The 24,672-nt window shown below is 37.1% G+C and overlaps 1 protein-coding gene across 2 annotated transcripts; it reads left to right on the top strand.

Annotated features, from left to right (window-relative positions):
* The first annotated feature begins 1,856 nt into the window (after positions 1 to 1,856).
* Positions 1,857 to 24,286, top strand: LOC122002951 (DAR GTPase 2, mitochondrial-like). 2 transcript variants are annotated; one of them, XR_006117754.1, is made up of 11 exons: positions 1,857 to 2,088; positions 2,199 to 2,362; positions 2,983 to 3,087; positions 3,222 to 3,299; positions 3,458 to 3,605; positions 3,755 to 3,825; positions 13,642 to 13,738; positions 13,817 to 13,992; positions 14,258 to 14,495; positions 14,605 to 14,840; positions 24,225 to 24,286. XR_006117754.1 is itself a non-coding variant. In XM_042558359.1 (10 exons), exons 2-10 carry the CDS (start codon positions 2,201 to 2,203, stop codon positions 14,634 to 14,636), a joined length of 1,107 nt encoding a protein of 368 aa, XP_042414293.1. In that variant the 5' UTR covers positions 1,857 to 2,088; positions 2,199 to 2,200; the 3' UTR covers positions 14,637 to 15,067. The 2 variants fall into 2 exon arrangements, 1 of the variants encoding a protein (XP_042414293.1); XM_042558359.1 differs by lacking the exon at positions 24,225 to 24,286 and having other exon boundaries at positions 14,605 to 15,067.
* Positions 24,287 to 24,672: the final 386 nt, after the last annotated feature.

The raw sequence follows: 24,672 nt of genomic DNA, 5'->3' as shown, positions 1-24,672 counted from the left end.
AAACTTTTTCAAAATAAAATGTTGAAAATATAAAATATTTTTTTTAAATTTTAATAGCCCCGGGGGTTGACCCGCCAAACCCGCAACCCGCCTTTGATTAGGTTGAGTTAGAAATTTTCCAACCGCCAAGTTGACGGGTCGGCCCGCCCCGTCCCGTCAAATGGTTGGCCCGTCACGGGTCGAGCCGCCCCACCATGGGTTGGTCCGTCTGACAGCTCTAAAGGGCGGGGGTTGCGACGCGACGAGCAAGACCTGTTATCATAAACCTCTAAATACAACTCAAGACGGATTGTAGATTAGAGCATTCATAATAGTTAGAATTCGGTGAGAGTCTCTTTATTATCATATCTGTGTCATATTAAAAGTAAAAAATCTTATATATCTCTCTATTATAAAAAAATCTCTTAACAACTTCTTTACATGTGCCTGCATTAATTTTTTTTAATATGTTATTTTTTTATTTGTTAAAACATAAATTAAAAAAAATATATTAAAAAACAAATGAAGGAGTGACTTTGTAAACACGAAGTTTCTCCTTCTGTAAAACTCTCATAGTGGGAGGGAGCTTTTTCTTCCACGTCACAATGGGAGCTTCCAAAGAAGAAATTAGATCCTCTGTCCCAAGATTCCCACGTCCCCGTGTCCCCTTGTCGATCGAATGATTATGACAATCTCGTGATGTGCACTGTATCCTTGAGATATGATCTAGCCCGTCTGATCGACGAGGAAACACGGGAACACAAGAAATCTCGGGACAGAGGATTTGATCTCCCCAAAGAACTCTCATTACCCTTAGAACTAATCTATCATCTCGCCAAAAAAAAATATTAAAAATATATATTAAAAAATTTTAAATTGAGGTAGGTCAAATCCGCCATTTAAATTTTTTAAGAAATTTTTTTTCAATCTGCGGATCAATCCAAGCCCGCAACAAGCCTAAAAGGGTGAGCCTGTTTAGACCGACTTTTAAATGGTTTGTTAAAATTTTAAATAAACTCACTTAAATTGTTTGACGTGGCAGACGAATCCAACGGATATAATCTAAATTGACGGTCATGATAGTTTATTAGAATAGTCCGTACAGATTTATAAAAAAAAATAGAATTAATCATTTAAAAATTTGATTAGAATGAATTTAATAAGTAAATTAATAATAATAACGGATACTCCTTTATAAAAAATTAATTTAAATTTTTATATCAAATATTAAATTGATAAGAATAAATACTAACTTAATCTTAGAGAAAAACACAGACTCATCCTTATAAAAAATTAATTTAATATCATACTTTGATCTTAACTAAAAAGTCAAGAAAAATATATTTTCTAACACTGTGACTCAGGATATTTATAGAAGCTTCTTTGTCATAGTATTGTTAATTTTAAGATGTGGGACTAAAGATAACTCTAAAGTTCTAATTGATTAATTAGAAAAATTCTTAATAAGATGCCAACTGAATCTCGAACTCTAGATTCCTGATTGATTAATGAGAAAAATTTTCAATAATACGCTGCAGCTGAGTCTCAAACTCTAGATCCCTGATGCATGTTTGTGAAAATTACTAATAAATCTTAGAATTATTTTTAATACGAATAAAAGAAAATATTACTGTAATTTTATTTTGAGCGTCACTAAAGTTAGCTAGTAAAGGGAAATTCTTAATAAAATTATAACATTAGTTAATGATATGTAAAATAAATTAATTTAAATATATAAGATGTATTTAGGAATGTTTAGAATTTAAAATAAATTTTATATAATATTTATAGAGGATAATTGTTACAATCTAATTAAGTCATATTTAAATTCGGAATTTATTGGATAATTAACCTAGGTTTCAAATAATTTCCGAAATTTTATTCCTACACCGCCTTCCTCACTTCGCCCGCGCGCCGTCTCTTCCGTCGCCACCAAACCACTTCCTCCGCCGCTGCTTTTCACCTCTCCCGCACGCGCCGCCGCCTCCACCTCCGCAGCCGTGAGCTGTCACCGGAGAAGGCGACGCCGCCGCCGTGATCTGTCGCCGGAGAAGACGCCGCCGCTTCAAGACGCTGCCAAAGTCTTTAACGTTATCTACCGGAAATTTGGTACAGCTCATTCATTCCGTTCCCGTGGCGTCCGTTCTGACGAACCATACTTCCCATTGCAACCTATACATTTTTTATCCCCAAATTTCTTTTTCTTCCCTGTGCAACAGCGATGGCTACGCCTTTCACAAGACGTTTGGACGCAGTTGCCCGTGAATTGGCTTCTAAGAAAGGTTCTGGAAGATGGTGTGCTTCTCGCATTGCTGCTGCCGAGCGGGCCATCCTCGATCGTATCCCACTCGTTGACCTTGTTCTCGAAGTCCGCGATGCTCGGGTTTGTTCCTCTTTCTCTTTGTTTTTGTTCAATGGTTTTGCTTTCCTATTTGTTTTCATTATGTTACTGTTTGCATGGATGATTTGAAGCTTTTTTGTTGTCGAGATATGTTTTGTGAATTTTCTTCACCTTTTCTATCCGTGATCTATCATACAAATCTTTACAAACATGTAGCTGCCGATTGTTTAGTTGTTTTTTTTGTCAGGAATAAGCAAAAAATGGATTTCCTTGAATTGTTAGAAAAATTCAACTTTTGGAAAGAACTCACTTATTGGCATTAGTCATGTGAAAACACTTCTGTTGTTGAGGCTCGTATCTTCTCAATTGGATTGAGTTATACAAATATTTTCTTTAGCTTCTGGATGCTCTGGTTGTATAGATACAATTTGTTGCCAGGAACGCACCTTTACTTCTAAGAACCACAATATTGTTAACGTACTACTAAACATTGGGGGGAAAAGTAATATTGTCTGTGATTCATGAAATTTTGATTTTGTCTCAGAGTAATAATAAAGTATTGAAGAAATCTAGGTATATAAGTTCCTAAGGCATTTTTTTGTGTTAATCAGAGGAACTATGTACTAAATTTTTTTAGCCTTGTGGTTTAACTTATTCTGCAGATCCCAACTACATCTGCTTTTGAGTCCTTAAGAAAAGCGTGTTGCTCCCATAAGCAAGTGATTGTGCTGAACAAGGTTGACTTGGCTAATGATTCCCTAACCAAGGTAATATCTTTGAAGCATTGGGTCTTCTGTTGTTTATTTTTGCAACAGAAGTCCCCCCCAAGAGAATGATAACCTTTTTTTACTTTGTATATATCTAAGTTTTTCTCTTTATAACTGACCATCTTTGTTTTTAGAAATGGATTGAGAACTTCAAAAACCAGAACTATCCAACGTGTGGACTCAATGCTCACAATAAGGATAGTGTCAAAGAGGTAATATGATACTGCATTTACTAAATAGCTTCAGTTCGTAAATGGTGTCCAATAGAGAAATTTGTTGTGCTCAATGTAGGGATGTCTTTATGGGCATTACCAAACACTTATCCATTATGGTTTTTGAGGGAGTTGATCAAAATTATCTTCTTGGTCAGCTACTGAGAATTGTACGAGCTAAACTGAAAGAACTAAAGTTTGGTCAGAGTAAGTATACTGCAACTATACTCCTTGCTGGAATCCCGAATGTTGGAAAATCATCCATAGCCAATAATATGCATCAAATAGGAAGGATTGGAGCAGCAGGTGCTCTCTCAACCATTGATTATGAAATTTTGATTTTTTTCATTATTTATTTTTCTGTATGCTTCTACGTAACACAGTTGGCCAGTCAACTATCTGAGTCTCAGGGTTCATTGTTGTTATTGTTGTTGCTATGCAACACCATTTTGCAGAGAAAGGAAAACTAAAGCATGCAGTAGTTAGCCCATATCCTGGGGAAACAGAAGATATCAGCAGTTATAAGGTATGTTTCTTCTATGGGAGCATTGTTTTGCATCTTTCCATCTGTCTTGTTTAAAGAAAAGAAATGCATGTAGTGGCATCTGAGAATTTATGTGAAACATCAGCATTTAATGTTATCCAAGGAATAGGAAAATTTGAGGCTAGGAATTGAATGGTGAAAGCAAAATTTGGCTCACCTAGCTATCTATAATGTGATGTGAAGCACAATCTATTTTGAGTTGAAATTCTGGAATAAATGCTGATAATATGATGAAGTTTTATAATAACTAAAAGTTTCTTAAGATGTTACTCTGTTGTCCTGGTGCTGTTGAAGTTTTGGAACCATCAAGAATAAAAGGACAACTCAGTGCTCTGCTTTATAATGGTTTAGTATTTTGTTTGGAGGTTTAAATGAGTTACTCATAATTGTTGGTAAAACAAACTAGGAGCACTCATTGCATAATTTGCAAGTCATAGCTTGTTCTTTATTGTAATATCTTATTCCATGAAGATTCAAGCAAGTGGAAAATAGTTAGTCAAGTTTGGGAGTGGCAAAGAAGAGTTAGCAACCTTCAAAGGTAAGGTGTTGCAAGGAGGAAAGAATGCTGACAATAAACTCTTAAGCACTTGGTGGTAGAAATTGTTTACAAGGTTGCACTTCTTCTATTATGTCCCGGTATGAACTAACAATAAAAATTCTACTATGTGTAAAATTTTATGAAATCATTCAAAAAAGCATATAAATTTTCACTCAATCACTCAGCACATGCTAATGTCACTTGAATACAAATTTCACAATAACCCCTGCTAAAAAAATGCTGTAAATGTAACATATTCGCAACGATACTAGGTAGGTCCCTATAGTATTGTTAGAATTGGAGTGCAGCAGAATATATATATTAAAATCAGATTTTTTCCGTTAAATCATGAATCTCTTCGTGGTGCATATAGTTTTAATAAAATAACATAAAAACATACCTTGAGTCCTCGATAGGCGTGAATGATATCACAAACAAATAAGAGCCTCATTATGACTCCTCTAGCGATATCTACGCGCACTAGATCACGGAGTTGATACGATCCGTTAGGTACTAGCCTTTTGGATCGACAAAACCTTTTGGAAGCACTATCGATCCTTTTGATGGAAGAAAAAGAGAAATGAAAAAGAGCTCATCCATCCAACTTTTCCAAGGGTGACTATTTATAGCCTCCAAGGAAGATGAAGAGTTAAGGTCTCCATTAATTTTTCATTTAAGTAGAATTATGTCCTCCATTAATTAGGAAGATGAAAAGTTATGACCTCCATTAATTCTTCATTTAAGTAGAATTATGGCATCCATTAATTCTTCAAGGAATATGAAGAGTTATAACTCTTCAAATTTTCCAAGGATCACCATTATTGTGTCTATCCAAATTCTCTACTCCCTCTTCTTTGAATCAAATAAAACCATATTTGATCTTGACCCGTATTAGCTTCCAATATCTCAGAATTAATTAATAATACAATTAATTCTTATTGATTAATTTTAGTATCCACTAAAATAATCAATTATAGATAATGTTCATGTCTACGTGTTATGCGTGTGACCCTCTAGATTTTATACACGAAGGCAGTAACACAGACTAAGGTAACCGTCTAGGAACAGTTTTTAGTCGCACAACATAATAAAATTAATATTAGTCATAAACTATAAACCATCATGAACCGATTACTGTGTAATTCAATCTCTTCATCTAAGCCTACATCCCAATTAATTCGGTACATTATGCATCATTAACAAATTAATTGTTTTACTTGATTTCCAAGATATAATAGACTTCTCTTGAATAATAGAATTATTCTTCCCATGGCCATGGATTTCAAGTCACTAATATCTCTATCAAGCGGTCAGGATGTTAACTCCTAATCCAAGAGAATGATGAATCCTTTATTGACTTAATATTATTCTCTCTACACTTTGCCATACACCCAACTGCCGTATTAATCGCAATTTAATTAAAGACTGCTTTTAACGGCGTCAAAGTAAATAACTCCACGCATAGAATAAATGAAGGTCTCAAGTCAAAAGATCAGTTATACTCATTCATAAAAAGAATGGTCAATGATACTTAATATGTGGGTTCCTCTTAAGCAGGTTGTGTCTAGTGTATCTCTAAACTCAAGGCACCCCAAGTACAACTTGGATATCCATCCCTTGGTTAACTTGACCTAATCATACTCAGCGTTGATCTAGATATCTATGTCTCCTCCATATATCTATCCGATCAAGGACTATTTTTTAGATTAATATAACCATTAATCTATGAGACTTTATCATTAATCATATACGTACAGAAAAGTAAATGATTAACGATACATACTTACCTTTATGAAATAATTATCCAAAAAATACATAAGGAGTGTCTTGGCACATAAGTGCACACTAACAAGTATATGGTTAAGAACTAGGAGTTCAAAAAATAAAATCTAGTAAACAACTATAGGCGCAAATAAGCCATCAAGTCACAATAACATAGTTGTGCACATATAGATACAAATTTAACATAAGCTCATTAAAAAAAGAGAATACACAATCATGAATCAACAAATCAAGCAAAAGAATATCATAAATAAGCAAAATCAGCAATGAAACATAAAATGTGAAAAACAAACATTGGTCAACTTGATTGACACCCCATACTATTGATCTCACAATTTTATCCAATGACACCCGCTATCTTAAACAAGTACTCAAAAGAGCCCCAGTCAATATCCAAGAATGACCTATTGAGATCAAACATATACTTAAGATGAGAGTTGCCCATGGTGAAACTTTCGCACTCCCTTGGACTGGCCACAATATGCCATGAGTTCAAGTAGTGAATCTTGTTGTTGACACATGTGACAAATTATAAGCCAAAAGTTCTCTATCTCATGGGGCAAAATGAGAATTCGAGTATGCTAACAATGTGTCAAATATAAAGTCAAGGTGACAGCAGTGTGAAACAAGTGATAACTATCTAGACTATCATGTGATAGAGTTGAGTACATTACATTGGTAATTTTATAAAGGAATTATTGAGCCGATAAAGAGAATTATGAATGATCATCAGCGACAACCTTTCCATAAGAAGAAGTATCATAATCTAACTATGATTGTGGATATGAGAGAAAAGGATCATGCATTAAACTTGTTTCAAGATTGAATTGATAATTAAAATCAATAGAATATAATCCATGAGAGAAAATGAGAATTCCAGGATGCTAATAGTAAGTCACAATGAAGTCAAGGTGGTAGCAATGCGAAATAAGTGATACTATCTAATCTATGAAGTGATAGAGTTGAGTACATCATATTGGTAATTGTATCAAGGAATTATTGAGTCTCTAAAGAAAATTATCAATGATCAACAACAACAACCTTTCCATAAGAAGTATCATACTTTATCTGTGATTGTAGATATGAGGGAAAGGATCATAAACATGGCATCAAACTTATTTCAAAATTGAATTGATAATAAAATCAATTGAATTTAATCCATAAGAGAAAAATATATTTTCATAATGACAATCTTTATTATATCATAAATAAAATCAGGTATAATGGGCAAGATTCACAATCTTGAGTCGTGCTAGAGTTTTAGTCTTTGACTAAAACGATATTGTCTCAGTATCATGCCGACATTTAAACACTTGATGTTGGTGAAGAATTGGAGATGGAAGGAGAAAGAAGAAAAAAAATAAAAAAATAAGAAGATACACCAACTATATATTTAAGTTTGCATTTTAGTTCCTTTTGTCCCCATGGGACGGGCAGATGGTCATTGCATAGGGTGTTGCCACCAAGAGGTTTGGAGGTCAATTCCTGACAGCGAAATGCTTGCTAGGTGCCTACCCTCCTTCATGCAATGGTCATTGTTCAAAGGCAAAGTCATCCGTGATTTACCTATCTACAAATGACTATGGGACCAGTTGTGTGGGGTGCTCAGGCTAGCGTATGCCTTTTTGCCCCCAAGTTTGGATTTTGTGTTTTATTTGGAATGATCAAGTTTTGACGTTATCTTGTATGGGCACAAGATAAAAAATTAACAATATTACCTCAATTCATTTTGACTCATGTTGTAGCATGCGACGATACTTATGGACATAATTGACACATCGGCACAAGAAATAGTGCTTGTGCTAAGTAGTATTAAGTTTTGATAATTTATTGGAATGATACCGTTTTGATTGTGCCGCTCAGCACGACATAAGATTTCAAGCCATAACAATGGGGCATTATCAATAGCAAGAGTATTATATTTTAAAGGTACAAATCAAGGACAATCTATCATCAAAAATTAAAATGAATGAAGAAATCTGATTAATCTATAACTGTATCATCAGCAATTGTATTTTTTTTTTCTGCCAAAGAGATTATGATTATGGTCATTGATTCAACTTAACGTATAGTTTTATTACACTCCTAATCATTCTCATTAAATTAAGGCATGTCTAGCTTAAACCAACATTCTTTTAAAATAAATGTAAGGACTGATCATTCCAAAACATACAAATTTCCTAAAATCATAGAAAGACTAAGCTAGCTAATTAGTCGAACTCTTGGTATTGTTCTCATAGAGATGGAGAAGTTGAGTTCATTATACATTGATCACTAATCCATAATCACTGCTCCAATCCTTTATAGTCAAGAAAATCATTTCATTAGTGAATATCACACCAAACAATTTCAAATTAGATATTAAACAAATCCTAAGTGCTTTTGGTAGCATCTATGTTGATCCATGTCAATAAGAAATTGACACTATATACTTTTCAAGTGTGCAGAATAATTGAAATGCAACTCCAAAAACCCAAGTAAAATAACTAGATCAACATCCATCTAAACCTTTAACAAATTGAATGATCAGATTGATTAATCAAGATAGTTGATATATCTTACTCTATATTGATGGCTCACCTAGTAGAGTCTAATCCATTAAATTCTAACTCTATTCTTGGTTACTAGGTCTAAGTCAATACCTCAATCAAGTTCTAGTTTTGAGCAAAAGATGATTACCATAGTCAAAGCCATAACGTGTTAATCAAGTACCCTAAAGCAATCATTTCTTGGTCAATTCTCCTCTATTTTAACCTTAGCAAAATATTATTTGCTAAATTTTAGTTCAACTACCAAAATTAAATGAAATTGAACTTAGACCAAGACTTGATTTAATATATGAAGTTTACATGGGCCTCTGTCGAGATCTAAAATTAACTTGGATTGCAGGTCAGTACTATCAACAGAATAAGGCTCCAAAATGAGTCTTTACGTATGCTCATTGTATCAGGGTCTGAAATTTATTTTAGAAAGATTAATTTTGATAAAACAATAGACTAATTGTAAATTAATCTTGCAATGGTGGAAGTAGATAGTGTAGGACCGTTGGGCCGGTTATAAGAGTTGGTAAATAACCTGTCAATTAAAAACAAACAACCCTTCCTCGAACGATTAAGCTAACACTTGTAAAATGAATTAAGCAGATAAATAAAAGCATAAAAGAAAAGACGAGGCACCAGATGTTTACTTGGTTACAACCGATGTGGTTGTTAATCCAAGGAAGATTAAGCTCAAAAACTCCTTCAGGCGGAGAAGCCTCTTACAGCGTTTAGGCACAGAAAACAGAAGCTTAACTACAACTAAAGCACACAAGTGTTTGGAAATAGAATGATCGTGATTGTTTTTAAAAGCTTCTAGACCAAGGCTATATTTATAACCTTGGTCGGGGCGCCTGGAAGGGTTCCGGGCGCCCTGGGGGGATAAAACTTTATCCCCCAACGTCCAGAACGCAAAAGAAGCGTTCTGGTCAAACTTCAGGTTCCGGGCGCCCCGGACAGTTCCGGGCGCCCCGGAGCCAAAAGTCAACCCAGTTGACTTTTGGTCCGTGCTCTCTTCTCCGGTTCAGCTCGCTTGGGTGATCTCTGACATCCGGAATAGGGCTCACCCGAACCCATCTTCCGGTCTTCTCGAGCGTGCTTCCCTCCGGCTTCTCGTCCCTCGGAATTACCGCGTGTCCCTTCTCGTCCACCAGCGTACTCATCCGCAGACTTCGTCCCTCGGTCGCACCCCGTGCCGACCTTCGCGCTAGCTGCGTCTCTTGCTCCCCGAGCAATCTTCCGCTCCGGCTTTCGTACCTCGGAACCACCGCGCGCACTTCCTTCTCGTCCGCCGGTGTACTCTTCCGCAGCACCTCGTCCCTCGGACGCACCGCGTGCCGTCCTTCCGCTCGAGTACCTGTGCTCCTAAGCTCCTGCACACTTAGACACAAGGTTAAATACAACGCAGGACCTAACTTAACTTATTGATCACACCAAAACAACCTTGGGGTTCCAACAATCTCCCCCTTTTTGGTGTGATCAACCCAAGTTAAGCTAGGGTCAACACAGATATAAAATAAAATTAAGTCAATTAACTTAATTTGCAATTTAAGTGCAAAAGGGTAGAAAAAATTAGATTTCAAAAAAAAATTTAATTTTCAATATTTCTACCTCCCCCTAGACTTATACTTTCTCTTCTCCCCCTTTGATCACAATAAAAATGGGGTTTAAAAAAAACAATCTAAGGGCTAAAGACTTAGAAAAAAAATATCTCTAAATCAAATAAAAAAAAAAATTTCTAAGTCATTAAGAGCAATTTCGAGAATCTTTGAAAATTTTGCAATAATTTTCACAAAAAAAATCATTCTAAGCCCAAATATTTATGTAAGAAAATTTATCAGAATTGATAACGTAAAAAAAATTTCTTTGCATTTATTTAATTGTTGTTCTAATGCTCTTTATCAACAGGATTTAAATTTCCATTTTAATTTATCAAAACTTCTTAAATCACACTATTTCAAATTTAAAGCCACAAATATTAAACATGCAACAATTTGTATCATGTTAATTTCTATTATTTTTTGAATTGCAACTTCACAAAAATATTCAAATAGCATAGATTCTAACTTGATAAAATTTTTCGACAATATAAAAAATTCTTTCGGCAATGTGCAAAATTCGTTTGAAAGACTTTTTTCTAATTTGCTAGAATTTTTTAACAATAAGAATTTGCAGGAATCTTTTAATAATAGATTTCTTAATCCGAAAATATTTTTCGATGAATCAATTTCTAATTCATAAAACTTTTTCAATAAAGTAATTTGTAATTCCAAATTTTTAGGACCAGAAAAAGTTTTCGATAATATTTCTAAGTTGCATAATTCTTTCGAAAAACTTCTTTGTGATTCACAAAAGTTTTTTAGCAAAGTTTCCAACTTGCAAAATTCTTTTGTTAAGATATTTTGAAATTCGAAGAACTCTTTCGATAATATTTCAAATTTGCAGGATAAGTTTGACAATTGATTTTCTAATATAAAAAACTCTTTCGATGATTCGCAAAAATTTTCAGGCAATTCTTCGATTGAATCATTCAATTGATCAGAGGTTCGAGTCCATACCTGACTTACCTTGTCAGTAATTGATTCTCCCCCTATCGAGTTGCTTTCTTCCGAAGATTCTCCCCCTTCATCGATCTCGGGATGTACTTCGGCTGTTGTAGTACTTACCTCGATTTCGGACTCTTCTGTCGGTGGCTCGGTGTCTATTGAGGTGTCAGCTTCTGAAGGTTCTTCGTAGAGTTGCAAGAACTTTTCCCAAAGTTCTTTTGCGCTTTCATAATCTGCGACCTTTTTGAAATCTTCCTTTGGTATTACATTCAGAAGATAATATTTTGCCCGCCCATTTGCCATAGACTCCTCACGTTGCTTTTCGTTCCAGAGGCGTAGATCGAGTCCTTCTCCGTTCGTGTTCTTTGGTTCTTCATAACCAAATTTCATTATTAAAGAAATACCAGAATCTGAGTTAAGGTATACCTCCATGTTTTGTTTCCAGATGGAAAACTCCCCCTCGAATGCAGGTGGATAGTCGCTAGCTCCGACCATCGTTTTTGTTGCGTCAGACGGCGGTTAGTCCTTCTGAGGCATACTCGGCTCTGATACCACTTGTAGGACCGTTGGGCCGGTTAGAAGAGTTGGTAAATAACCTAACATTAAAACAAAACAACCCTTCCTCGAACGATTAAGCTAACACTTGCAAAATGAATTAAGCAGTAAATAATAAAGCATAAAAAAGACGAGGCACCGATGGTTTACTTGGTTACAACCGATGTGGTTGTTAATCCAAGGAAGATTAATAACAGTGTTTAGGCACAGAAAACAGAAACTTAACTACAACTAAAGCACACAAGTGTTTGGAAATAGAATGATCGTTGTTAAAGCTTCTAGACCAAGGCTATATTTATAACCTTGGTCGGGGCGCCTGGAAGGGTTCCGGCGCCTGGGGATAAAACTTTATCCCCAACGTCCAGAACGAGATTGACTCAATCTGGTCAAACTTCACGGTCCGGGCGCCCGGAGGGGTTCCGGGCGCCCCGGAGCCAAAAGTCAACCGACGTTGATTTCTGCTCCGGTTCAGCTCGCTTGGCTGATCTCTGACATCCGGAATAGGGCTCACCCGAACCCATCTTCCGGTCTTCTCGAGCGTGCTTCCCTCCGGCTTCTCGTCCCTCGGAATTACCGCGTGTCCCTTCTCGTCCACCAGCGTACTCATCCGCAGACTTCGTCCCTCGGTCCACCCCGTGCCGACCTTCGTGCTAGCTGCGTCTCTTGCTCCCCGAGCAATCTTCCGCTCCGGCTTTCGTACCTCGGAACCACCGCGCGCACTTCTTTCTCGTCCGCCGGTGTACTCTTCCGCAGCACCTCGTCCCTCGGACGCACCGCGTGCCGTCCTTCTCGCTAGCTGCGTCTTTCGCTCGAGTACCTGTGCTCCTAAGCTCCTGCACACTTAGACACAAGGTTAAATACAACGCAGGACCTAACTTAACTTGTTGATCACACCAAAACAACCTTGGGGTTCCAACAGATAGGAAGATTATTAGTAAATAAATCACTACATAAGTCCAGAATTTAGTCAACCATACTAATATCATGGTATAATCATTTTTAAGAGATTTAAAAATTAAAATCTCACTATTTAATGGAGATTTCATGCTCAAATCAATAATAAGCATCAGTTGAGAGAAATTATGAAGATTATCAAAAGAAAAAATATATATGCGCCATATGCGCCAAAAAGGGTGAATGGAGAACTTAGTTCCAGCTCAAGTCTAAAAATAGCTCCTTCCCTCAGTGATAGAGCAATCTCATTCAAATTGTGAGGGAGGTTGACTTATAATTAGTTGACTTATAATTAATTTAGAATATGAAATTACTAAAAATCAAAGTATTTTAGACTTTAAGCTCAAAAATAAAAATCTCAAATTTAGTTTATAACATCTAATTTGAAAATTTTCCTAAATTAGGTTATAACATCTTTGGTTTAAATTTAAGGGCAATCTCATTCAAATTGCAAACGCTGAAGTAACTTATCCATCTAGCGCTGTGGATTGTTTGTGACTTTTGTCTTCTCTAGATTCAGGCTGCCAAAACTCTCAATAGCTTTATGATAATATGTGGTTTAAATCTAAGGTCAATCTCATTCACGTTGCAAACAGTTTGTAACGCCTTTTGAGCAGCACCTTGCATGGTAGTAACTAAAACAATGATAATAATGGTATGCCCTTGTTTTTTGAGTAATGATACGCAGAGGGAAAAAATCTCATGGAAAAACTATAGACACATAAATTCATTACCCACTATTTTCACTTTTGTGGGTCCATCATTTTATGTGTCTATCCTTGAGATTTTTCCCTCTGCAAATCATTTTTCTTGTTTTTTTTTTCTTTCATGTAGACCTTATGATATTGTTTTGCATTTTCAACATTTTGAAACATGGTCTTTACAGTTTGGAAGTCATCCCAACCTCTACGTATTGGATACACCTGGTATTCTTCGACCTGAAATTGCTCACTATCATTCAGGGGCTAAACTAGCCTTGACAGGTCTGAAGCTGCCTGAACTTCTATCTTGTTTTCTGTTTCTTGCTGGATCAGTACATTTCTTAGCTCTCTCCGCAACAGGAGCTATCAAGGATAATCTATTGGATGAGCATGAACTTGCTCGGTATTTTCTGGCTATTCTAAACTTGTCTGAAGAATACAAACGATGGGTAACACCGAAGGATACTACAGATAGCATGCCTGGTAGCTTAGAGAAACATAGAAGAAAGGGACAATATGCTTCAGATTTTACACAGGTCAGCAGATCCAAAGTCTATTCACCTTTTACTTTCAGAATCATTAAACACAAGTGTCTTCCTCTAAAATCTATCCTTGTCTCACTTTCTAATTTTTTATTAATAAGTAGTTCATTTACTTGAAAAAGGAAAAAAAGGAAAAGATCAATGTTAGGGTTCATAAAATCACGAGCATATTAATATATGTTACTTCATCCCTCTACTTTTGTTTTGCATTGCTGTGTTCGTCCAACATGCAGAACTTGATGATTAGGATTCTGTGCAGGATTTCATTGTCAAAGATGTTCGTCAAACCCTTTTCGATTGCATATCATCGTTTGAGGGAGATTTGGAAAATGAATGTGACATGGAGAGATTGATCGAATCTCAGATTAAAGCATTGCAAGTGCCTCTTAAAGCTTCTCTAGAGTCAAGTGCGCACAGACATAGCACGGTTGCTACAAAATTACTAAAGCTTTATAGAACTGGAAGACTTGGCCACTACACCTTAGATCTTGTAGATAGTTAAGTTCAGTAGGATCATACTTCTCTTCACACGATGCCTAAATGACTTAGTAGTCTTGTTCCAAAGATGCCTAAATGACGTCCCAAAATTTACTCCCCATAATGCAGCACAAGCAAGAAAATGGCAGGAAACACGATGAGCTCCAATATGAGTGGAATCAAGGCATCATACTCTAATTCTCTCTCTGGCCACAGTTAACCGTGCACGAAGAAGATGTTGCAGGTGAAGGATGAGCAGTGCCGCCAGTGCCATGTACATTGGGTTCTCCATTTTCTCCTCCTCGCCGGGGAGATGGAGAAGCTAGATGCCAATGCAACTGTCGCCGCCAGCTAGATGTAAAGAAGTAAGCTTTGATCTTAATGTCGCCTCTTCTCCTATGCAAATCTATTTTTCCATGGCATGCATTGTCCATATCACGGAGGTGAAGAAAATTTTTATTTTACTATCAAAATGCTTACTCTACAAGTGATATAGTGGTCATTTAGAAAGGTTAAATATAGAGATAAGACATTTTGATACTCAAGTGAAACATTTTGGCATTAATGGAAAAAGTTGCTGAACTATTGAAATTTTTTGATAACTTTTCTTATTTCAAATGCCATGTTTGCCCTTATAAACTCTGCTCAAGTTATGCACCTAAATGAACAATGTCTCTTCTATTATGAGTGCTGACAAAGAAGAGGTATTGTTTTTTTGTATTCCTTTTTATAAATTATAGGATCAGAAAGTAGTATTCTTAATTATTGGGTTACAATAGAAAAAGTAGATAAAATTTATGGGTAAGTTGAAATTCCGTTTAAAAATAAATTAGTTGAAGAATCGAACACACACATTGGATTGGATTAATCGTTGTTTACCTTAAATCATCTGAAATACAAATAAATAAAAATTTGAACTGTTATTTTTTTTAAAAAATATCATTAGATATTCAATTTATGTTGACTAATTTTAATGACGATTAGCCCGACTTTATATGAAAGTTTTCCATTGATTACGAAAGTAAATTTGGAGGAAGCATTAGCAATGAACATCAGTCTAGCATGTTGGTGGATTTGACATCAATGATCAAACTTGAGTTTTGATCAATATAAGTGAATTACAGTTAGATATATAATTGATCTAATCTTGTTACTGAGTATGCAAGGTTGACTAACATGACAGGTCAAGAAGACCAGACACTAGATAGGAAGTTCAGTCGGGATGTGTGATTCCTGATTGGCAAAGTCCAGATATGAGATTCTGGCAAGAGGTCGGAATGTTTGATTCCTAATGGGTTGAAGTCCTGATGAGCAATTCCGACTGGAGGTTGGGATGTTTGATTTTAATTGGAAAAGTCCGGATGTGCAATTTTGGTAGGAAGACCTGGTGGGTCAGATTAGACGTTAAGGGGGTAACTTAACACTTGGTAAGTCACTGGAGGAGAGTAACTCAATGAGGGCGCGCCCCGGTTGAGGGGATAGTAGGTGTCAGTTCAATCAAAAATCTAAATTGAGACACTCGGGAGGACAGAATCTAATTACTAATTAATATTATTTTTTATTGTACTAACTCTGTTTTGCAGGTTATTATTTGTTTTGAGCTAACATAAACTTGCAAGGCAAAAGGAGCACAAGTTGCCTCGGGTGAACAGTAGAGCTGTCAGACGGGCCAACCCATGGCGGGGTAGGTCAGCCCGTGGCGGGCCAACCATTTGGCTAGGCGAGGCGGGTTGACCAGTCAACTTGGCGGATTAGGAAATTTCCATCCCAACCCAATGTAAGGCGGGTTGCAGGTTTGGCGGGCCAACTCGCGGGCCCATTAAATTTTTTAAAAAATTAAAAATATTTCATATCTTCAACATTTTACTTCGGAAAGGTTTCATCAATCAAATGCATTCATAAACATATATTTTAAATATAAATAGACACAAAAGAGTACTTATGTTGGATGAAAAGTATTATTTTTATTTCAAAATTATAACAAAGAAAGATAATAAATTGACATAAAACTTAGTTTATATATGTTTCTCAACCAGTGGGCCAACCTAAGCCCGTTATGAGCCGACTCGCGCGGGTCGCGACCCTAGGTGGGTTGGCTCGCGGCGGGCTTGGGTTGATAAAATTTCAACCCAACCCGCTTGAATTGTTTGATGGGTTGGGCCAACCCGACGGGCCCAACCCAAATTAACGACTCTAGTGAACAGTACATGAAGCGCCTTCTATGCGATGAAAGACGTCTTGAGTACTGTTTATGAAAGGCTCTTTCGAGAGCTTGGAAGACGTCTTCAGTCGGATAACACAGAAGACCTTGGCGACGATAAGAGTCGGGTTTTAAGAGATAGATTTTGTGGTTGAAGGCGCTTTCAGTGGCGTTGAATGCACCTTCCATCCCCCTTAAAGGGCTACTCGACCAAGGCATTGAACACACCTCATTTACGAGCTTCTACGCAATCATGTGATGTTTTGACTATTCTAACTTCGTGTTGTTGCTCTGCTATGACTCTGCTACACTCAACTACTACTGAGGAGCCGTCCAATCGAGTCGACTGTCTACAAAGTGTGGTGGGTAACGAATTTTGATTCATGTACTTAAATTTGCATAAAGGAAAGTGCAGCTTGTTACACTTTTCTTGTAAAATACGACCCCCAGATAATAATGAAATAATAAGCTTTAATAGGCAAATAGTCTTAACGAAATTTTTAGGATTTTTAAGAATTTTTTTGAAATTTAATCGGAGCTCGTATGACGAGTTTAAGGGGATGCATTTATAGGTGTGGGAAAAGTCTGTTTGGAATATCCAAAAGTGGGAGTTGATTGATGAGTGTACTTAGGGTTTGATTAAGCAAACCTAAGTTCATTTTTCTTTTTCTATTCTTTTCTTTTTCTTTTCTTTTCTCCCCATGCGTCGAACCCTAAGCTTCCCGATTCCCTCTCTTCTCTTTCCGATCTTTTCTCCGGTACAAGGGAGATGTTGTTGGATTTTCCTCTAGCAGAGACTCCTTTAGGGCGTGACAATTTATTGGTATCAGATTCAGGTTTACGATATCTATTTTTCTTGTATTTGGATTTCGTGTTTTGGTTTTCTCGATATGACTTTTTTCGGATTTTGGGACCAGATAGCAGCAGGACATTTCCAAACTATAGGAGGTATGTTTGTTTTACTAGCATCATGCACTTCCTTTAGTACATATATAGTTACGTTATCTATGATAGTTAGTATGATATGTGTTAGTACTCTTTTAGTACCTATCTAATTGGTTGTAGCATATATTGCATGTGATGGGTCAACCACGGATCACGGTCGACCCTACTGGAAATTTAGGATAATAGTCTTTAGAGGATTCGTCATATCATACTACCAGTAATAATCATGTTAACTTAGTCTGAAAAGAGGATTAATTTATATTCTCTTTGGTTTTGTCTGTAGAGGACTGATTTATCCTTATTGACTTGGGTAGTTGTGGATTGATGTTGTAACGACCACCCTTCTTACTACTATTCTCTAAGGATGACCGTTACTTAACTACTACTCTACTCACTAGTGTCACTTATGCTATTATTAGCGACACTTAGATTTATCACGACCCTAGAGGAATTCCTACCGAAAAATTTCGACAGAGTCTCCCCTGTACTGGTGACTAAATCAACAATACAAACACTATATACACAGCCACATGCGGCTGGAATATATTTTTCCACACCCACGCAGTAATAATAACACAGTAAGTAAAAGAAAATTATTCTAACAATAGTAAACAAATATCTAACTCCAACAATAGGACATATCAAGCTACAAGTACGGAATAAACTCAATTACAATCCCAACTTCATAATAGTATTTAAACTAAAAGAACTCTAAATAGGAAAGTCTTGATAATTCCTTAACAAACTCTTGATCTCCCCATAGTCCAGCCATCACACACCTTCACCACCACCACATTGTCACATTCCTTTCATACTTTAGCTTTTCCTTTATCTGCAGTAGGAGGAAAAAGAAATATATAAGCGAAACGCTTAGTAAGTACTAAACTATCTCACAAAAACTCGAAGTGCATAAAAATGCAAACGATACTGAAACTGAAATGCTAAATGAAAAGCTACATGTACTCATCTAATAGCAAAGTACTCAAATAAACTGCATACTCATGATATACCAGAATAAAGCTGAATACTGGAAATAAAACTAAACATGCTCACTAAACTAATAAGAAAAGTAATGAAACTCATGCTGTATGTTAGAATTCAAAAGAACTAAACTTACTGATTCTAAGCATATGTGAAACTTATTTCATTTGTTCCAAATCTTATACTTTATTACTTCAAAATAATAATAAAGTTCTTCTTGGTTAAAAACTTATATTTTAATACTTAAAAATAATAATCAACTTTTTTTCTTGTCTTGGACCCAGGCATAGTATCATCTTATGCGCGCTCCCTAATAGAGACTGTTGTAGTCCTACAGGATAAAGACCTTGGTCTTACTAGGGCCGAGACCTCGGAAACGGTCACCTGGATTTGTTTAACGACAACCTCGGAAGTCGGGTACTAGCCTTTCTTTAAAATAAAATACTTATTATCTTTTAACATTCTTATAATAAAATGCCTTGGCATTTTTTTGAGCACTTGGTATGCTGCTGAACCCAATACTTAAACTTAGGGATCCTATTAAGACATTGGTCTCTCTTTCTTATAACTTCTTATAAACCTCTAAAGAATTTATTAGAACTCTTATTTTTTTTTTCCACCTACAGGCAGATCCTAGAGTTTTTATAGAGCAACTGGATTCTTTAAGCATGTATCAACAGAATCAAGCAAAAGAAAGCAAATCTGACTTCTTTAAGCATGCTACCATAAACATAAATCAAGGAAAACTGAATCTGATTTCTTTAAGCATACTCTAAAATAAAACTGCTCATGTTAGTCTAATAGCAAAAGACTAAAAATAGGAATCAATACTGCTCATGTTAAACTGATAGCAAAGAAAAACTGCAAGTCTAATAGTAATAGAAAAGAAGTCTGCTCATGCTTACAAATAGCTAAGGAAAAGCTAAAAAAAAACTGCACTTCTATTAGCAATGGAAAAGAAATCTGCTCATGCTTACAAATAGCTAAGATTAAGCTAGAAAAGGAAAACTGCACTTCTATTAGCAATGGAAAAGAAATCTGCTCATGCTTACAAATAACTAACATAAAGCTAGAAAAGAAAAACTGCACTTCTATTAGCAATGGAAAAGAAATATGCTCATGCTTTACTAACAACAAATGAAAACTAAACAGCAAGAGAAAAATCTAAACAACATAGGAAAAGTCTAAACAGCAAGGAACAGTCTAAACAACATGCTAAATCCATTCAAATCCCTTCTCCTCTTCTTTATCAAACGGAAACTGGAATCTGAAACTTCAATTCATGACAATAAATAAAGGAATCGAAACTACTCATCACTGTGACAAATGAAATAAAGACTACTTGCTCAAAAGAACTAAACTATTTCATACTCAGATTTAACAAAGAAATTTTTAAATTGAAATACTAAACTACACTATCAATGGATCTAAAAATTGCATGTACAATCGGAAAACACACAACCTGTAGCCTATCCCAATCAAATTCTCTAGCAAGGAAAGAAAACTCTAGCATATGTTTCTACTCGGCACTGTGAAGTTCGGAAGCAAGGAAAGAAACCCTAGCATGTATTTCTACTCGGCACTGTGAAATCCGGAAGTAAGGAAGAAAATCGAAGCTCGGAGCAACTCCTACCATAGGTGAGTAGTACTTACATCGCTGTTCTTGGACTTACAACCGTAGGGAAGCTTCTAGGGTTTCGGCTAGTTCACAATCTTGGCGTTCCCTTCGTGTCCGCGCATCCTCCTTGACAAGACGAGCTCGAATCCGAGAAGAGCTCGCCGATTCACCTCTTAGCCGACCGCTGGAGACAAAGCCTTCGCCTCGTCTTCGTTTTCGCCTGAGAGCAGGGGACGTCGTCCGGAGAGAAAGAAAGGGCAGATAGGGTTTTCGGCGAGAAAGGGAAAAACTTAATCCCTTTATAACTAGGTTTTCTATTACAAACTATACCTTAAATACAATCCGTTCTTTCCTTAATCAACAAAACTCGCTGGCACAGCTGGTCAACCACGATTTGGCCAAGTCAAAGGTCATGGGTTCGAATCCCCAGCCCAGCGTTTTATTCCCCTTTTATTTAAAATGCTCCTATCTACTGCTTAAATAGAATATTTCTCCTTCTTTAATAAGAAACGCCCGCTGGAACTGTTGGTTGACTGTGTTTGACCGAAACCTCTGGTCGCGGTTTCGAAACCTTAACCGAGCGTTTAATTTTCCTTTTATTTTAACTGTTCTTAACTACTGCTTAAATGTATTTCGTCCCATATATGTTCACAAAAAGGGCGTGGATCAGTTGGCTGGCCGGATTTGGTTAAGGTTCGGTTCAGGTCTGAGGTTCACAGTTCGAATCTCGGCTTTGACAATTTTTGTCAAAACTTCCTTCGTTTAGTAAAAATACCAAACGTCCTCCAAAAATTACATAAAAATACTTCAAAAATTTCTAAAAATCTCTAAAACATTTTAAAAGCATTTCCAGATATTTTTGATGACATTTAGAACTCGAAATAGGGAAAATTGGGTTGTTACAGATGTATTCTTAATGGATCAGTTAGTTGATGATCGATATATTTTTGTTGGTTCGATCAATAGGGGACCGACTTACTCTAGTTTTATAGAGATTTTGATTTTTTTTTTATTTGCTCGTTCTTGGTTAGATATTTTGAGGCACATTTGGATACATGACTTATACCAATGTAGAGAAGACTGAATTAGCCGTATACGATTGTCGGCTTGGTCAGCCTGCAGAGGTTTGATGTATCCTATTCCATGGGGACTTTGACCCTGGATCGTCTGTACCTGGTAGGATGACTTAGGAGGTGTATTCGGATAGGATACCCCCACTGGTGTGGAAAAGTGTAAAGCTACTTGCTTAACACTTACGAGATACAACCATTTCATGGGCGTATGAATTGGTGAGTACATTCGAATATGTAATTTGTACTGGTGTAAGAAAAGTTGAAATTAGTTGCTTATCTTTACGCGACAAGACATCACGTGAAGGAAGAAGCAAATGATGATTTTTGAGATCGAGGCATCATTTGGTGATTACGTTGAGGTGTTTTTAGAGCGAGTATTTTACTACCTCTTTCGGTAGCATGATGGATTATAAGGTGATTGTAAAATACCGGAAAAATGGCGAATAATAATAAGGGAATTTTCTGGAATTTTTGGAAATTTTTCGGGAATTTTTCGGAGCTCGTATGGACGAGTTAACGGGGGTAAAAATGGGGCCCCAGAAAGCTTGTTTAAGCTACCCCATTTAAGCGAGGAAAAGTTTTATTTCTTTTCCTTTTTCTTTTTCTCTTTATTTTCTTTCTCCTCCCGATTTTTCCCCCGTGACACAGAATCCCTAACTTCCTTCTCCGCCGTTCCTTTTCTCCTTCTTCCTCGCGCCGGTTTCCTCTCCCGAACCCGATCTTCTCCTCTTCTTCCCTCTCCTCTGCCGTCGAGGAACCTCCTGTTCCTCTCTGTCTTAATGTCGGCGGTCGCTCTCTTCGCCTCTGCCAAGTGCCGCCGGCCACAGGGAACTTAGCATCGAGCACCCGAGCCGGCGACGGGGACACACTGGTGGTTTCCCTAAGGTATTTACCGATCTAGGGTTTCCGGCGACACCCATCTCCTTGGCGCCACCAGTCCAATTTGTCGAGTTCTGTTCGGCAGTTGCCCCTTTCACTGATCTTTCCGGGGCCCCAAGCCCGCCCTTGCCTCCCTACTGGTAAGGGCTTTGCCACACTGATCTCTGATAGAGCAGTCCGAGACCAGCACTCGGTGACCACAGATCCACCACCCGACGCCACTGCCTTTTCCCCACAGCGAGGTTCTTCCATCTCCGGCAAAGGCAAATTGTCCGACAGTGGAACACTGCTGAGGCTTCGGATTTAGGTAAGGTTGTAGTGTTTTGGGGTTTAATAATAGTAAGAATTGATTGTGCTAATTGGGGTTGTTTATAGTAACTTCACAGCAGCCATTGGTTCCTCGATAGCAATACCCTGATCGAAGTTGGGTTGAATTTGGTATGAGTTGGATTGTGGATTATGTTTATGTTATTGTTGATTAAGGTAAACCTTAACTAAATTTGATTGTTGTGATTGATCTAGGATTTGCTGCTAACTTAGGGATATTTGGTTTGGTGGACAGCATTTTTGATAAGAGCCGAGAAGTAGATTCTGGCAGCGTCTCCTTTCCGGCAGCAACCTTTTTGGGCCGTGGATTAAGGTAAGAAGTAAGGTAGTTGGTTTGTATTATTGATGAATTAGATATGTGTTGAATTGGAGATGATATGGATTTCTAGATGGTTAGTATATCACTAGTTGATACATGATTAGTGTGATTGATTAGTTTAATGTAGGTTTTGATCTTGGATGTAGATCATGACTGGATTTGATTATTTTAGATGATTATGCATGCTGTAGTAGGTTGATAAATGGGAGGTTAATCAATAGTCGTATTTGATAAAGATTATCCTAAATAGGTTTGAGGATTTGATTTAGCTAATTAATTTATAAGTAATTAGCTAAATCTGGATACCATGTACTACAAGGCTTTGACACGAGACGAGCATCTCGACGTTGGATTTGACTGGATTGGACCTTTCTTATTGGAGGCGGGTACTTTTGACTTTATGTCTTTGATATGCATAGTAGTGAATTTAACAAATAGCAATAATTATGTTTCTTATTTTGTTTCGGTTAGTCACTACCCGCTACCTGTTACATGCTTGGTTGATTGCTTGTTTTGCATTTCATGTTATTGCTTACTTGATTATACATGATTAGGGGTAGTGATATAATCATGCTTCACCATGTTCAGGACCTAGGTGTGATACCTTATCTGATCTGTGTACCCTTGATATGATTTATTGACTATGGTGCACATCATATATGTATATAGATTGGTTCAGTATATTACCATGCATAGTGTCATGCACCATTTGCATGATTGCATGTTGTGTGATAGATTGCTCCATTATTGTCGAGCACATCGCCAGTTTCATCACTGTTCGGTGCTCCGTTGGTCCGCTGACGCAACGTGGTAGCACGTCAGTTTGCTTGTTCGGTGCTCCGTTGGTCCGCTCATGGGTAGTGTGATTGCAGCGTGGTAGCACGTCGAGATCCCTTCCCGTCATCGTGTACCGGGAGATGAGAGCATTGTGCTCCCCCATTTATGATTTGGGGTAGGAGTATGTGTGTACTCCGACAGCATCCCGTCCACTCGGTCACTCATCAGGAGTAGTGACGTCAGAGTGCACGGTTGTCACAGCCCTACCCACTCGGTCCCACCATTGTGTGTGAGATGGCTGACTGGCGTCAGGGGTGACCATGACTGCATTGACATCATATGCATTGATGCATTTATTTCTTGTGATTGTGTTTGCTGCATTTATTTGCTGCATATTGGTTGGATGCCCATGCTTGACATGCATACAGGATTTCTATACCTCTCGGACTGTTTATCCTTGTACCAGGTCCTGGTTAGTACAGTATTCTCCTGGTTCTTTCAGTTTGCATTTACCTTCATTACGTCAGGAGACTGTATGCATGATTAGTGTTAGTTGTTATTGCCTTACTATGTATATCAGTTGTTACCCGCTGAGTGTTGGACTCACACCCTCATCCGTTGCTATTTCAGGTTGATGCTGTTAGGAGAGAATTCCAGTTGCTAGTCCCCTGCAGACCATGAGGATATTGTTGGTCTTTTGGTTTTCTTATTTAGATTATGCTAAACTTGTTCTGTTTGATGGTATGGACATTGTATGGATTTTGTGATGTCGATGGATTTGGTTTTGGATTTGCTTTTACTACATGTCTGCCTAGATGGCAGAAGAGGTAAGTTGGTTTTATCGTCGGATTTGATCTTTACGAGTGTAGTGGAGTAGGAATATGTTTTGAGCTTTATGAGTGTAGTTGAGTAAGGTTGTTTTTGAGTCATATTATCACTGTTACAGTTTGTTAAATTGATATAAACTGTGTGGATGGTGTGCTTATTTAATTACTATTATTGTTATTATTCCAGCCGCATGTGGCTGAGGTATATGGTGATGTAGTAAAGTTTCAGATTGTCCGCCGTACAGGGGAGA

Source organism: Zingiber officinale, chromosome 1A (genome assembly GCF_018446385.1).
Source record: "Zingiber officinale cultivar Zhangliang chromosome 1A, Zo_v1.1, whole genome shotgun sequence".
In the NCBI taxonomy this organism is placed as follows: Eukaryota; Viridiplantae; Streptophyta; class Magnoliopsida; order Zingiberales; family Zingiberaceae; genus Zingiber; species Zingiber officinale.
This window is presented reverse-complemented; position numbering and strand designations above follow the sequence as displayed.

What these genes read in the sequence shown, in the direction of transcription:
- LOC122002951 (XM_042558359.1), top strand. Translation starts at nt 2,201, where the DNA reads ATGGCTACGCCTTTCACAAGACGTTTGGACGCAGTTGCCCGTGAATTG. An exon ending in AGGAAGGATTGGAGCAGCAG is followed by an intron (nt 3,606 to 3,754) that starts GTGCTCTCTCAA and finishes ACCATTTTGCAG; the next exon opens with AGAAAGGAAAACTAAAGCAT. An exon ending in CACCTTAGATCTTGTAGATA is followed by an intron (nt 14,496 to 14,604) that starts GTTAAGTTCAGT and finishes CCCATAATGCAG; the next exon opens with CACAAGCAAGAAAATGGCAG.